General features: G+C 45.0%; 1 protein-coding gene across 2 annotated transcripts in view; it reads right to left on the bottom strand.

The window, feature by feature from the left end:
- Nucleotides 1-5,962: 5,962 nt before the first annotated feature.
- The window catches only part of GRIA4 (glutamate receptor, ionotropic, AMPA 4), a 329,532-nt gene continuing 318,575 nt past the window's right edge, over nucleotides 5,963-16,919 (bottom strand). Inside the window, exons 16-17 of one of the 2 annotated variants that reach the window (XM_015412885.1) lie at nucleotides 6,869-7,009; nucleotides 5,963-6,040 (exon numbers count right to left, since the gene is read on the bottom strand). In XM_015412885.1, the coding sequence (XP_015268371.1) occupies nucleotides 5,963-6,040; nucleotides 6,869-7,009 (219 nt within the window). Of the gene's footprint in view, nucleotides 6,041-6,844; nucleotides 7,010-16,919 lie in introns of those variants that run through there. The other variant, XM_015412884.1, reaches the window with a different exon arrangement.

Here is a 16,919-nt window from a genome sequence, read left to right as displayed (position 1 = left end):
TAAAACAAAGACCTGTCTGTTCTGTGCAGGTGCTATTAGTACAATATAATCAAAGTTAAAATAATCACTGGAGTTACAGTAAAGACACTTCAGCTTAAATTGCAATGGAGACAAAATGTTGATTTCTTTTCTAAGGAAAGTCACTGTGTGTCCTTTTCACTTGCTGGTGATGATATGGATGAGGTGGCACAGACACAAAGAAGGTGAATTTAGGTATCAAAGGTATCAAAATGAGTGCACTGTAGCCAATTGCTGGCTCTAAATTTCTTCCCTGGATAGGTGTGCATAAGCACTTTGGTGGCTTATCTGTGTTGCTTTTTCATACAATGCAATTTATATGGATTTATATTAATCTCATGCTGGCTTTAAGATTCAAGCAAAGCAAGAACTTTTGTTTCCCATAAATATTTTTACAACTGGTCTACACAGCAAGGGGGGAAAAGCTGCTATCTTCTGTCTGGTAAAAGCAAATTAATTACACACACACACAGAGACACACACAAAGAAAGTGGTTTTATTTCCAGTGGTGGCAGCAAAGTTTTTAATCAATACTACTGCCTTTTGTTGTCTGGATATGTCATAGCGCCATAATTATCTATCGCAACTCCTTAATTTTGTTACTTACCACTTTGTTTTGTTATAGACTGTTTCAGTATGATATTAAATGCTCTGGATTTAGTGGTGCTATCCAAACACGCCTGGCTGTTATGCACAGTCAGGATGGAATTCAGTGTTGCGGGAGATATGGGGCTGCTCCTGAAAGAAAACAATATCCCTGTGTCAAGTTTCCCTTGCTCAGAACTTGAAGCATTACTTATCCCACATTGCGGTGTAAAGATAATTTTACATTAATTTGTTTTTAAGGGAATTAATAATTCTGCTTGCCTGGAAGGCTGTGACAGTGGCCGCGAAGCCTCTTTTGAAGAAGCCCTCTGTCTTGAATGATCTGTCATCCAGTTCTCGGGCAAGGTCTTGAGCTTGTGGTCGTGCTGCAGCTTCATGCTTTTTCTGGAGGAAGTGGATTAGCTGGGCCTGTTACAAGCTGGTTTCCAGCCTGGTTTTGAAACGAAAACTGCCTTGGTTGCCCTGGCTGATGATCTGCTCTGGGAGAGAGTCGGGGATGTATCCCTATATGAAACTTCAGGACCTCTCAGCAGGTGAGATGGAGACAGGGGCAGTGCACTTAGTTGATTCTGTCCTTGTCTTGACAACCAATATCAGAAGGTGGTGCTGGGGGATAATTGCTTGGGTATCTTGCAGATCTTCTTCGTGGTCTCTGTGCATCACACCCTTGGGATACTCTGCGCCTGCGCTGACCTTCTCGGTACCGATAGCTAGCAAAAGGGATTTTCGCGCCTCTCCCAGGTCACGCGCCGGCTCCACTGCGCATGACCAAGGAGGGGCACGCAGATCCCGCCAGTTCTCTTCTGACCGCCGCGCTGGTAGGACGCCTTCTGCCTCGGTCTGCTAAGTACCAACTTTTTTTGCTAAACTTGCGTTTAGTTAGTTTCTCTTTCTTTATTTTTGTAGTTAGCATTTTTCTTTCAGTGTTTATTCTTTATTTTCGTTCCCCTCCCGCTGGCCTATGGCCCCGCGGTGGGGTTGTTTCAAACGGTGTAGGACTTGCGGCCTTAAAATATCCCCCACCGACGGGCACTCGCTTTGCCTCGTTTGTTTAGGGGAGTCGCACTGTGTCTCTAAGTGCAGACATTGCCGAAAGTTTTCGAACCAGACGAGAAAAAACAGGGCAGCTCGTCTACACTTGGCCCTGATGGAGAAGGCACTATCTCCACAGTCCTCTTCACCGTTGGACACGTCCGGGCACGCCTCGATGTCCACCTTGGCTGCGGACACTTGTCCTCCCGTTCCGGGATCATCGACGTCGAATTTAGGTATCAAAGGTATCAAAATGAGTGCACTGTAATTGCTGGCTCTAAATTTCTTCCCTGGATAGGTGTGCATAAGCACTTTGGTGGCTTATCTGTGTTTCTTTTTCATACAATGCAATTTGTATGGATTTATATTAATCTCATGCTGGCTTTAAGATTCAAGCAAAGCAAGAACTTTTGTTTCCCATAAATATTTTTACAACTGGTCTACACAGCAAGGGGGGGAAAGCTGCTATCTTCTGTCTGGTAAAAGCAAATTAATTACACACACACACAGAGACACACACAAAGAAAGTGGTTTTATTTCCAGTGGTGGCAGCAAAGTTTTTAATCAATACTACTGTCTTTTGTTGTCTGGATATGTCATAGCGCCATAATTATCTATTGCAACTCCTTAATTTTGTTACTTACCACTTTGTTTTGTTATAGACTGTTTCAGTATGATATTAAATGCTCTGGATTTAGTGGTGCTATCCAAACACGCCTGGCTGTTATGCACAGTCAGGATGGAATTCAGTGTTGCGGGAGATATGGGGCTGCTCCTGAAAGAAAACAATATCCCTGTGTCAAGTTTCCCTTGCTCAGAACTTGAAGCATTACTTATCCCACATTGCGGTGTAAAGATAATTTTACATTAATTTGTTTTTAAGGGAATTAATAATTCTGCTTGCCTGGAAGGCTGTGACAGTGGCCGCGAAGCCTCTTTTGAAGAAGCCCTCTGTCTTGAATGATCTGTCATCCAGTTCTCGGGCAAGGTCTTGAGCTTGTGGTCGTGCTGCAGCTTCATGCTTTTTCTGGAGGAAGTGGATTAGCTGGGCCTGTTACAAGCTGGTTTCCAGCCTGGTTTTGAAACGAAAACTGCCTTGGTTGCCCTGGCTGATGATCTGCTCTGGGAGAGAGTCGGGGATGTATCCCTATATGAAACTTCAGGACCTCTCAGCAGGTGAGATGGAGACAGGGGCAATGCACTTAAGTTGATTCTGTCCTTGTCTTGACAACCAGTATCAGAAGGTGGTGCTGGGGGATAATTGCTTGGGTATCTTGCAGCTACACTGTGGGGTCCCATCAGATCTTATTTAATCATGCAGTTTAACATCCATATGAAACCTTTGAGAAAGATTGTCCAAGGATTTGGAGTGAGGATAATCAGTTTGCTGATGACACCCAGCTCTGTTTCTCCTTTCCTGCTAGTTCAGTGATACTTTGACTACACTGTGGGGTCCCATCAGATCTTATTTAATCATGCAGTTTAACATCCATATGAAACCCTTGAGAAAGATTGTCCAAGGATTTGGAGTGAGGATAATCAGTTTGCTGATGACACCCAGCTCTGTTTCTCCTTTCCTGCTAGTTCAGTGATACTTTGAACTGTGCTTTGAACGTGATGATGGTGTGGTTGGGGGCCAAAAGCTAACTAAAGCTTAATTCCAACCAGATTGCACTGTTGGTTGGCGATGTTGCCAACAAGGATTAAGAAATCAGGCTCTTCTGGATGGGAGTTGCAATCCCCTTGGAAGGGCAGGTTTGAAGCCTGGGAGGTACTGTTTCATACTGATGGAGGACCAAGTCTGTTGCATGTAGTGCCTTTGCTCAACTTTGATTGTGCACAAGCTTCACCCTTTCCCTAAGAAGCATAATTTGGTTATGACTGTTCCTGCTCTGGTCAACTCTGGATTGGACTCTTACAATGTGCCCTGCATTTAAAGGCTATTCGGAAGACACAAATGCTGCAAAATTCAGCCAGAAGGCCATTGAATGCCACAAAATATTAGGAAAATATCCTATCACTTTGAAAGAAACTGCATTAGCTGCCTATTTATTTCTGGGCACAATTGAAAATACAGGTATTTGGGAAGCAGGGTACTTCAGGGAGCAACTGGTCTTGCATGTACCTGCCCATCAGTTAAGATGTTCAACAGAAGCCCTACTCTGTGTCCTCAACTTCAGAGGCAAGGCCTTCTCAGTGGTGGTCCCTTGCTTAGTGGTGGTCCCACCTGCAGTTGCTCACCCAATGCCTGGTTTGATTAAATTTAGATGCCAGGTGGAAACTTCTTTATTCATCTCGGCTGTGGGCTGATTTTTGTTTTCCTTGTCAATGCCTGAGCTAGAATCCATTAACTTTGTTGCTGTGTGATTGTATGATATTTTAATGATTTTAATGTTTTATTGTATCATTGATTTTAATGTCTTATATGTTCGTTGTGAATTATTCTTGCTCTGAAATGCCATATGATTTAGAGGATGTGGGTATATATATATTTTTACTTTGGTTCCAAGTTCTTGGCTGTGGCTGTTGCAGGGCACAAGATCATGATTTCTTCATATAGGGTGACACTGGGGGTGGCGGTCAGAGAACTGGACACAGGGAGGCCATTTTCTCTGGAAGCTCTGTGTTTCCAGTAATGCGTCATTCTATTCTCAGAAGAGTAGCAATTCAGGGAAGAAGAAATAGTCTTGGGAAAGATGGGATTTGCCTCGTTCTTGCAGATTGTCCCAGTCCAGTCTCTCTTGCCTGGGACTGTTGTGAAATTCCTTGTGTTCTAAGATGGTAGAATTCACATAGGTCTCAGATGTCACCAAAGAAGTGCTGCTATCCACATGCATAATTATGTCCACCTCCTGGCTTGTAGTATTGCAGTGAGAAGTTGCACAAGGGCACTGTGCAGACTACAAGTTCTGCTTCAAACATGGCAAGAAGTACTGGCAACCAAATACCAAAATGTCTGGGCTCTTTTTTTCTGTAGCAAGTCTTGAAGATGCTCTCAGCTGTCTTGAGGAGTTTGCATTAAAATGTGAAGCCAGGTTCATCTCAAGGGAGTCATTGTTCAGGATTCCACAAATATCCAAGGGGAAGGGGGAGAAAAACTTGAGTTGAGCCCCAGAACTTACATTTCACTCCCCAGTGGTTTGGCAAGGGAATGCCAACTGCTAGCTCATTCTGTAACCCCACGTCTCTTCCCTCTGGTTGTACAGAAAGCATTCTTTTCAGCACCAGAACTTGGAGGTATGGAGGGTGTGTCTGCTTGTCTTCCTGCAACTGCCATCCAAGAATAAAAAGAACCATATACTATCCCTGTTATTTCTATTGGAGACAAGCCACATATTTACTATTGACAAGGGATAAACCAAATGAAACAAAATTGGTATATATACAGATGTACATAGTTAAAGTGGTGAGCCTGTTGTGGAAATGCAGGCAATGCATTTTGCTTAGATGTACAAGTGTCTATCCTGGACCAAAACCAAGTCTGGTGTTTACATCAGAAGCTGACTCTGCAAAACAATGATTGGCTGGAAGCCCGTGGTGTCACTAATCCCTCCTCCTCCCCAGAACAGCTTTTACATGCTTCAAAAAATGGGTCTGCTTTTTTTTAAATGGAAATGGGAGGACTCATATACATTTAATTTTTAAAAAATGTGCATGCAGTGTTTAAAAAATAAATGGCCATGTGAGGCATGGTGAATCAGTGTTTGAGTCAGTTGCCAGAACAAGGCTCAAAAGATGGTACTAGGTGCAGCGTGCTTGAAAGACCTTGAGGTGGTGCCTGGTGAAACATCAGAAGGCAGAATTTTTGGAAAAAGCAATTTGCAGTGGTCCAGGCAGGGGTTCCATTGCTGAAAATAGCTCTTTAGCCTTTCCTTGAGCACTAGAAGCAGAATATGTTTGGTGAAGTAGTAAAAATGTAGAATACACCATGCAACACCTGAGAAATTAAAATGTGTAATGCACACACGCCACAGAACTGCATGTCTCTTGTCACAGGATCTGTTCTTTAGCACCAGATACACATAGTGTACATGTGGTCATGTCGAACCAACAGCAGAGCCAAGAAGAGTCCACTGTTACCTTTGTCCAACAATGCATGCTTGGTTAAGCTTCACGTCAGAACACACCTTCTTCTCCCCCTCGATTCTGTTCCTCATGGTCAGAAAACCACTCCAGGTCGGCAGATATTAAAAGAACAGTTGTTGTTTTATTCTTTTTTTGGTGGGTACAAAAACCACAGTTTCTTACACAGAACAAGATTATAAATAATATCGGTAACATGAGTGACCCGTAGTCTCTTTTGATTCTACACTGCAGACTGATGGTGCTCTCTAAACGTATTTGTTGGTTTCTTGTAGTTAGACAGATGCAAATCCGTGGAACACTGAATGATGGGACAGAATGACGGTAACAGCAAATGAGAGGATGACCAACAATGCTTATAAAAAAAAAGTCTTTGAATTTTATTACAGTGATGGCATCTTATATCAATTATTGCAATGAATCGTTCCCTAAGATGGTTAGAAAAAAGAATTGTGTTGTCCTCTACTGAATTTACATCCGTTAAGAAGCAAGCATGTTTCAAGATTCCTCTTTTTTTTTCTCCCAAAGAAAAAAAGTAATTAATTTCTTTTATTTTTTTTCACAGGATTTACATATTTAATTTCTTATCACAGTTTAGTGACTCGTTTCCACAGTTGGATATTCTTTCCATTGTATAATGTTGATCTTCTGGAGACACAGGTTAGCATGTTCATTGACTTCTAGAGCTATTGGTTCCCCACTTGGTCAAGACAAAGACCAAAAAGATAGTCCTTCCTCATGTACGTTCTTCACAGTTTTTTTTTAATGCGCTAAATTGGCAAGTCTGATTAGTTTTTAAAAGTCCACTCAAAGTGAAATTTGCTGCTGTTAATATTCCTTTCCCAGCCCCTCCTCCTCCTCCCCCCAACAAAACTAAATTATGATTTTTTTTTCCTGATATAAAATCTGAGTTTGGGTTTCCGAGCTGAGCCCATGCACACATTTCTTGCTGATGATGTCTGGCATGTCGGGATGCCCTTCCCCAGACTCAGCCCGTTCCTAAGTTCATCAATGACATTTCCTGTGTCATGTTTTACAGTCCATGCTGTATTCCCCTCAGTCACTGACACAGTTTAATTAAGGCACTCGATTATTTTTTTGGTTTTTATGGTAGGTCTGATGCAATTACCGCCAATCCTGAACTTTGTCTAATTGCAGTTCCTGTGTGTACGGCCTTTGGGCAGTCGGGAGTCAGTACGCGGCCGTTTTCTCCCACGCTGCCTGTGATGGATAATCTGGCTTTGTTTCGTATGGCTTCAGAAAAGGTCAGCTAGGAGGCAGGAAAAAAAGGAAGGGAAAAGAGAGACGGGAAAACAGAGAAAGGGAAGGGGGGGGGGAAAGAGGGAAGTGTTACAATATTTCTGTTCCCCAAGAAACCAGCACACGACAAACACCAAAAATATAGGTAGACATCTGCATTATTGTGTTAACTTAATAGACACATAGTGCCATGTATACTCTTGTGTGAAAGCTCTCAAAGAGATGAAGCTGGAGGTGATGAGCATACTAAAATTTAGTAAAAGTCAATCTCTGGGGGCAAAATTTAAAATTTTCATGGTTGCCCAGATTGTTCCTTAGGAGATCAGTCACTATTGGTTTCCTGTCAATTTTCTTGCTTACTTTCATGGTAGGTCTACCAGCCCTGAAATGGTCTCATAAATTACTTTATAAATGTGGAGATCATTAGTTGGATATGGTCTAGTCTACCCTATCAATCAATTTCTTATAAAAATACATGTTTTCTTTATACTTTGGCCACAGTCCATCCATTTAAATCCTCCTGACTCCTAATGACACCAGTAGATGGATTTCTAATCCATTGTAATCACTGAGACATCAAAAGTGCCTTTGGTGAGATCACGCTTTGGTTCTATGCATTTTAAGCATTTCTTTCTATCCATTGTAGTCTTGTTTTCCTCACAATTAAAACTGATGGCTTCCAAGTGTTAAAAACAAAAGATACATAACACTTAAAAATTAAAGGCAACAAATGTTAATTTCTTCTTAAATGGTCAATTATTTAGATATATGTAGTGGAAAGTGCCATCAAGTCACAGCTGAACTTTGGCGACCCCCGTAGGGTTCTCAAGGAAAGAGACAAACAGAGCCGGTTTGCCATCGCCTGCTTCTGCACAACAACTCTGGATTTCCTTGGTGGTCTCCCGTCCAAGTACTAACCAGTGTTGAGTCTGCTTAGCTTCTGAGATCTGATGAGATCAGGCTAGGGTGGGCCATCCACATTTTAAAAAAATTTAAGGAGTCTTGACTAAGTAAGTGGGTTTTGACTTGCTTCTGGCAGGTTGATTGGTAGAATCCTATGCACACTGACGTGGGAGAAAACCCCATTGGACCATCAGCGGCTTACTTCTGAGTAAACATGCAGAGGATTGCACAGCTAGAACCCTATCTGCATACAATTGGAAGTAAGTATGATAAATGAGCCTTGCTGCCGAGTAAAAATGTGGTCAGGGCAGGGGTGGAAGAGGATCAAACCTCTCTGGGCTTCCTCAAGAAAAGAAATGCCCCATTTGCAAGTAAAAGGACAAAGAAAAGTCCCAATATAGTCAATGGGGCTATGAACCATGAATGCCTTCTCCACCTTCCACCAGCATCCCCCCCAAAGACCTGTAAAAGGCTGGTGGCTGAAGATCGAGGGAAACCTGTAGATAAAGTGTCATGTGGCATGGTGGGTTGCAGTGAGGAAGGAGAATCAGGTGAACTTGCCCCCCCTCCCTTTCTCCATTCGCACAAGAGGGTGGACACGGGATTTTACTTCATTCCCCTTCTTCACTGTTGGCCTCCATGCCATGTGGCATTTTAACCATGAGGCTTCCTTGACCCTTGCCATCATTTGGGGGGAGGGAATCGTTGCAGGTTGTGGTCAAGAAGGCAGGAAAACACGTGTCTCCAAAAGTGCCTTCCTCTTGTAGTTAGGCTGAAAGTCCTGTTGAAATCGATTGGACAAGTTAGTTGTAAGTAAAGTCCAATGATTTGAATGGGATACAAATGTGACTAACATGTTGGACTGAGGCCAAAATCTGCATGGATCTTGTTTGCAAAAATCCTGGCCAGGACGCACATATGGCATGCAGACAGACAAGAGCAAAACACAGAAAAAGAAGGCCAAAGGAGGGGTATACAGGGCAGATTCAGACAACCATCCTCAACCCTGCAATAATCTTCTGAGAAAGTTGGTCAAGAGATCTTTTATGTGTAGGTTGCCTTCAGGTAACCCAATTCCACTTGACTTTGCATGCATAACATTTGCCCAGGTCAGTGTACCATGGCAGGGAAAAACACTTGTCTGAATCCTCCTTCTGAAAAGGAGCAGAGAGGAAAAAGAATCCTAGACAACTACTGGGGCAGAAGGAATGTGGTTGTCTTTTCTGTAGAGCATTATGGGTAGCAGGAGTATCTACCCCTAGTTTCAACATCTCTTCTTGCTTGAGACCCAAGTGGAGCCTTATCTGCTGCTGGATTCCAAACAATTCTGACAATAAATTAAGAGTCTCTTGTGCTACGGAACGTATGGAAGAAGGGAAGCAGCTTTAAACTGAAAGGGGTATTCTGGTTTTGATTACTTAGGAATCCTAGTCATTTACATACATGCATGCACACACGCATTGATCCTTGTGACCAAAATGCTGTACAAAGTACTTCTCTTGCTCCTCTTCTCATGGTCTTCCAAGCCCTGCAGCATCACAGAGGCTATTGGTGGTAGGGATGGGCATAAACCAGCTCATGAGCCAAAATCTGGCACAAACTCGGGCTGCTTTGGAGCCCTCAAACTGATGTTCGTGGAAATCGCATTCCCAAAACATATACTGGACTTTTGTCCAGTTCAGTTCGGCTGTTTAGGCCCTAATAGCTGAGTGGTTTGGGGCCTGCCCGTCAGCTGCTACGTTGAAATGACTGCGAGCCATTTCAACAGTTGGTTTTGCTTCCCCCACTTCAAAGCGAGGAGAGCGAAATGGACCGGTGAAATAGCTGCCAGCCATTTCAGGCGTAACAGCTGATGGGTGGACCTGCCCTGCTGTTAGGTTGAAATGGCTGTGAGCTGTTTCAGTGGTCCATTTTGCTTCCCCTTGGCTTCGAGCGAAATGGACTGGTGAAATGACTGCCAGCCATTTCAGCCTATGAAAAGGTGGAAACTCTCCCAAAAAGTTTTTAAGACAAGTAATGATACTCATAGGAATATATTAAATATATTGAATATGTAAACACATATTCCTATGAGTATCATTACTTGTCTTAAAAACGTTTTGGGAGAGTTTCCACCTTTTCATTTCTAGATTCACACTCTCCCTTCCCAGTTAGTTTTGAGCCATTTCAGCCTAACAGCTGATGGGTGGACCCACCCCCTTCTTAGGCTGAAATGGATGGCAGCCATTTCAGCATAACAGTAGAGTGGGTCCACCCGTCAGCTGTTAGGTTTAGATGGCTGTGAGCCATTAAACCTGTTGGTTTCCCTCCCCCCGCTTCACTCTCCCCACTTCCCAGGCGATCCCCCCCTTTCCTGGCCGTGGCAAGCCATGACCAGGAGAAAGGGGGAACTGAACTCGCTGGTTTGGTTTGGGGCCTTTTGGCTCAGTTTGGGGGCTGCCCTGAGCCCCAAACTGTTTTTTTTATGTTTGTGCCCATCCCTAACCCCTCCCTAAGGGGGCGGGGGGGGGGCGGATGGAGGGCAGGAGGCTAGTAGTATCCCCTGCCTGACTTTCTGGAAATGCATACACTGTGAGTGGAAAGGGCTCCTTGGTAGCTTTGGGGCAGCAAGCTTTTAGTGGCTTCCAGATATACCTAAAACACCTCTGTACTGCCTTATCAATGAAAATACAGTCTGAACACATCTAATTAAACAGCCACCAAGGGGATAAAAGTTCTACAGGACTGAATCATTTCAGATGGCAGCTTGGGGGGGAAACCACTACACGTAGAAAACTATTATGCTAAGGAGAAAACTAGGCTAGAATCCTTCTGCCTGAGAAGCAGGTTTTGACATGCAGTCCAAAGTAGCTCTCCCGCCTCATCTGCTGCCTGTATGGTCCAGGTTTTGACAGAGGTTCCTAATTCTGTCATTCCTGGCAACCTCCTTAAGGCCAGAAGGAAAGGTCCGTGCTTCCCTAAGAGGCAATGAAACTAAATACAGCTGGTGGGCTCAGTTGCTGCCTTGGCATTGGACCAAGCCAGCTAATGACAAAGAAAAGAGCCCAGGCTGAGCTTGGTAAGCACCTTGAGGACATGTTTTAAATAGGGGCATTGCACTTGAGGCTGGAGGAAATTCCTCTGGGCGAAGGAGCCTTTCTCCAACAGAAGTAGCTCTTCTGTGGGAGGAAGTCTCCGTAGGCTAGAGGAAGGCTTCAAACTTTATTTAGCGGAGTGGCAGATTAAGGCCAATGGCTCCAAGGAAGCAAACTAAAATCCTGCAACAAGTAGGGAATTGCTGTACTGGCTAGCATTAATTCATATGTATAGGAAGACATAAAACTCCCTGTGGTACCCTGATAAAACATGCCAAGTTCCCACATCCTATGTCACAAATCAGAGTTTGGTGTAGTCATGGGCCAGGGAGGAATATGGCCTTCCCTGGGGAACTGGCAGTTCCCTCCTAAGGAAGAGCTTTGGTCCTCAGCAGTAGCTTCAGGGCACCACAACATGGCATAAGTAACACAGTGCTGCCCCCGAAATAGCAGCTATGTGTCAAATTCCCACCTCTCTGGCTTAATGTGCTATTTCTCATGTCCAGATGTCATCATATCACATACTTCCTCATCAGTGCTCTGTCTTCCCAAATCACCCTTCCCCTCAGGCCTGTAGCCACAGTGGGGCACTTGGGGGTGGAGTCCCACCAGGGATGAGCCCTGCCCCACCCCCACTGTGCCGTGCTCCTTACCCCTGCTCCTCCATCGCCTCACTGGCTCTTCCAGGGGAGCTGCCCTGCAGCTTCTGGTTAGTTTCACTCCCACTGATGAGCTGTTAGGTGTAACAACTGATCTGCAGGAGTGAAACTGACCAGACACGGCAGGGCGGGGCTGCTGCAGGGGAGGGGGGCTTGGAAAGGAAAGAGAAGGCATGCCTTCCCTCTCCCTCTTTCTTTCCTAGAGGTTTAACAGCTGATCAGAGGGGGGTGAAACTGACCAGAAGCGGCAGGGCAGCTTTGGAAGGGAAGGGGAGGCCCCTAAGCAATCTTCCCTGGGAACTAATCTAATCTAATTAGTAATCTAATTAGGTTCCCCACTCCCCTGCCCCTCCAACCAAAATTGTCTTCCTATGGGCCTGCCTCCCCTCCAAAAAAATTTTTCTTCTCCAAACTTGTTCTTCGCTGCTCTCAATATTCCATTCCCTCTGGAGCACATTTAGTCCTCATGAGACCCATTGGAGAGTTTCCCTTCCTTTTTTCTATTACTTAATTTATGAAGTCATGTTTTCCTGCCTACCTAGAGAGTCTCCCAAGTGTGTAGAATCTGCTACCTTGTCTGAGTCGGGCCTCATGATGCAGGTTTCTTATCCACCCAGTGGTCAGCCAGTTTACTATTAGATGGATGATAGTTTCCATGGAAATGGACCAATTATATTTTTTGCCATTATGCAATTTTGAGGTTTCATTGAAGGAAATATATCGGGAATCAGCATGGCAATAATACATTTCCAATATTAGCTGGTGTCTGTCTTTTGTATTTCTCTGCTGGGTGTTACCACCCTGCCTTCTTTTCTAGAACACTGAGAGGACATGCTCTGAAGATATGATCAAGTAAGGCTCAAGCAAGACCCAATGATGGGAATTCTTATTTAGGAACTCCCATCCATCCACCATCTATCTATCTATCTATCTATCTGTCTGTCTGTCTGTCTGTCTGTCTGTCTGTCTGTCTGTCTGTCATCTATCTATCTATCTATCTATCTATCTATCTATCTATCATCTATCTATCTATCTATCTATCTATCTATCTATCGTTTAAAGCAGCTGGGGAAGGGGGCTGTGAACTGGATTAAGGCACACAGGAAGTGTGTTTAGGGTGTATTCATTCCCTCTGTGCCATTTTCCATGCTTTAAATTAGCATAAAGGTACCCATTTGCTGAAAAAATTAAACCTCCTCACTCCACTTCATGACCTGTAATGCCTGAGGATGTTTTACACTTTTTATTTCTGTTCAGACTCTCAAAAGTCTTACTGGGGGGAAGCATAAAAGCCTTGGTTTGGCTTAAAGCAACTTTTGAGTGCAACTAGTGCTGAGTTCAAAGAAATAATGCACAAGGATGAAAGAGATTGCAGGCCCTGAAAGGGATTAAAACTTGTGGAAGGGGACACATTCTCAGACTGGCATGTGGTCACAACTCATGTGGCCTCCATGAGTCCCAAGACACTCTTCTTCAGCAGGTGCAATGAGGAAAAGCTAGGGCTGCCAGGTTTGTCCTGGCAACCAGCAGGGGATGGGGGGGGGACGACTTACCAGGAGTGGGAGGGAAGCCCAGGTAACATCGCTGGCAATGTGGCTACATCATTTCCAGCATGCACTGGAAGTGAATTCATTACACTGTGACATTGTGATGACGCTCTGGTTTTTGGACAAAACCTCTATGGTAAAAATGGCTTCTCTACCATAGAGTGTTTTGCCCAAATATCAGAGCATTCCCTGGACACCACAGGCATGATGATGCCACTTCTTGTGCATGCTGGAAGTGACACTGCAATGTCACTGGTGGTGTTGCCTGGGCCTTCATCTTTCTCCTGGTAAGTCCCTCCACTAGCCAGCTGATTGATGCTGGGCGTGGGGCCTGAGGGCAGGGGATCCCCTAGGCTGGCAACCCTAGGAAGAGCTGGGTTACATCAGCTGAGGATTATCCCCATTTCTCAAGAGCAATGCTGCCCTCTCCTTGGAATCTAGAGTGGCAGGGACTGCACAGTTGTCACAAAGAAAAAGGCATCAGTTGTGCAAATAAGAATATGCAGCACCTGAAAACATTTTTTTTGCAACTAATAAAGCCAGATCCCACAAATCTATTTTTGTGAATGGTGGTGCTTTCTTCTGGTACAAGGAGTGCCCACTGTCAGAAGAAGTTCTTCTGCCATATCAACAGAAGGCTCCTGCCCAGGGGGAAAGTGCCACCTTTAATGGAACCGCATTGTGTGCCTCGATAACAAGATCTGCATGGCTAAGATAGGGTTTTAATTTTTTTTAAAAAACAAAGCTTTTCAGAGACTAGCACATGGGGTGGGAAGGAATGCAGCAGGTGAGGCATTAGGAGTTATTAAGGTTGGAGGGGAAAGAAACTAGGGATGACGTGGGGGGGGGGACATTGAGCTGCACAGAGTGCGGGGGCAAATCCGCCTCCCCTCCTGCTGCTGGAGGCAAATGTCCAGGCTTCTGTTTGCCAGTGTAAAGATTTAGAGACAAACTTGATTAAAATGAAAGCCAAAATTTGTGGTCCAGGAGAATGAACGTAACAGCTGATCTGAGTATACTCTGGCAGGCAGATTCCATTGACAAGTTTGAATGTTTAACCTGTTGATTGAAACTGGTGGGGGCTACCTACAAACCTGGGTGCCTGATCACGGCCCATTGGCACAGTGCCCTGACCTATATCCTTAAGAGGCACACTTGTAGTGTCTTTTTCATTTTATCCCGCTCCCAGAATGACCCAATTGTGTAGCCTAATGCACGGCTTTTTTCAATGTGTGTGTTTTAAAAAACACACACCCTTTGGCCGCTCGCACCAATGAGCCACGCTGTGAGCTGAAGAAAATGAGGGACATTGTGCAGACATAATTTTTTTTTATAGCTTGAGACCTCCATCCCTGTCTTATATGACTGAAACTCTTCTAGAGGTCTTTGGAAGCCGGGCTCCTGGCAGGCCTTTTTTTGGCATAAAGGGTGAGAGTGTTCATCATCATGGCTTCTGTGCAGTCCCACATGGGATCTGCGCAGGAGACCACTCGATCACATGGGATCTGCGCAGGCGCAGGCCGGCCTGCGCCTGCGCAGATCCCATGTGTGCCTGCACAGAAGACCACTCGATGAACAACAGTTACAGGTAAGTGCAACCTTGTTTTCCCAAAGAACCAGTAATGTTCCATTCCATGTGCACCAAGCCCCCTCCCTCACCTTCACCCCCCTTCTGAACACCCACCTAATTCCTTGGAGCGCTCCAGCCATAATGGCCACACACCATTCTCTTTTCATGCTGTGTTTGTTCTGTATTGTATTGTTCTGTTTTGTATCGGCTGGGCCTTTAGACTGTAACCTCCTTGGGACAAGGGCCTGTTATCTGTCTGGCACATTTCACCTATTGTGCAGCACCGTGTGCTCCAGCGCTATATAAATAATAAATAAACATCATAAAAAAATAGTTCTTTTCCTTTCACGTTCTTCTAGGTGGCAAAATAAAAGTTCTGCTTCACCGCTTAACTGTTACATTTCCTGATAGCGAAGTTCTGTTTGCATAGGGTGTTGCAGTTTCCATCTCCGTGGATATGGTTAAACAACATTGCTACTCTGAGGTTTACACTGTGAGCTGGTTGAGACATTCACTTTCTCAGGTATTTAGAATGCACCCCAGAGAGGTGAAATTCATACTTTTGCACTGCACAGATTAAAGTCACGCCGGTTGGCCCAGTTCCTATGATCTTGATTCCCAGTCTGTGAAGAGGAGGAGATGTAGTGTTGCCAGCACAGTGCTGGCAACTGGTGGGAGACTTGGGGGGGGGGGCAGAGACCTAGCAAGAGAGCATCGTGTGAGACCCTAATGCTACTTCCAGGACTATTTTTGGGCAGGAACGCACAGGAACGGGGTTCTGGCTGGCTCCCAAGTTGGCCACGCCCAGCAGGAACTCATTAGCATAATAGGCCACACCCAACAGCAGAAACTCATTAGGATTGGCTACATTAGGGGTGTGTAGCCTAACATGCAAAGGAGTTCCTGCTACCAAAAGGGCCCTGGGTTTTGACAACAAACAAGGTAAACAGAATAAGAAGCAAAAGGTGGGTATGGCTGGATGAGCACACTTCTGGCAACATGGGAATGCGGCCTAATATGCTATTGAGTTTCTGCTGCTGGGTGTGGCCTATTATGCTAATGAGTTCCTGCTGGGCTTTTTCTACAAAAAAAGCCCCGGCCACTTCTATTGGCGTAACTGGATGTGATGTCACAGTAGTGATCAGGGAAATTCCTAGAGCATTATGCGATGTAGCAACATCACTTTTGGGTTCCTAGCTGGAAGTGAGGTGGCCTTATGCAACGCTGCCTCCCCCCCCCCACTCCATTGAATGCTGGCAGGAGTTTCCCTGCTAGCACCAGGCAACTGGCAGCCTTAAGTTGAACCTATGCATGAACTATCCAGTGGTGTGATGTGCATGGGAGTTGGGGGAGGGAACGTGTTCTGTTCCCACTACACTGACATGGAGCTTAGCCGTGCATGTCTACGAACTGGCCTCTAACACTTATTCATTTAAAACATTTATATGCTGCCTTTCCATCAAAATAGGGTCCCCAAGGCGGGAACGTGTCAAAAACTGGAATGGTTGAGCCATTTCACCTATTAGATTCGTAAACTAAAATGACTCCCTTTCAGAGGCAGGATCCGTCTCTCCACGAGCTCATCCTACATAGCTACAAACTACCTGTAAATGATGCTGCCAGGCGCATGGGGCTGTTGCCTGGGTCTTTTGCCAAGAACTGGCCCTTCTTGCAGAGGAAGTGCCAACTCCACACTACTGTCCTGCCCGCCCAGCTTCCTCATTCCCATGCAGCCTGCAGAGGTGTGGGACTGCTTCCTTGGAAAGCTGCTCCCCCATAGCTGTCGGGTGGGCATCCTTGACCTGACTGAGTTCAAATGCTACGGTGGAATTGGGACCCGAGATCCAGTGGCTGGTTCCCAAGGCCATGAGGTCTGCACTAAATGTCTCATTTGCATTCCTGCACATAGTAACGTGAGGTCACGATATCAGTGATAAGCAGGTGCAGCTATGGAGACAGATGAAGAGGGGTAGGCGTGTTTGTCTGTAGCAGGAGAAAAGAGTAAGAGTCCAGTGGCACCTTAAAGACTAACAACATTTGTGGCAGGGTAGGAGCTTTCGTGAGTCACTGCTCGCTTCTTCAGAAAGCTCATCCCCTGCCAAATATTTTGTTAGTCTTTAAGGTGCTCCTGGACTCTTACTCTTTTCTACAGGTGCAGCAACGTACA

The sequence above is a fragment of the Gekko japonicus genome, unplaced genomic scaffold (genome assembly GCF_001447785.1).
Source record: "Gekko japonicus isolate JY-2015 unplaced genomic scaffold, Gekko_japonicus_V1.1 scaffold1448, whole genome shotgun sequence".
NCBI lineage: Eukaryota > Metazoa > Chordata > Lepidosauria > Squamata > Gekkonidae > Gekko > Gekko japonicus.
Note: the sequence above shows the minus strand (reverse complement) of the source record. Positions and strands in the feature narration are given on the sequence as shown.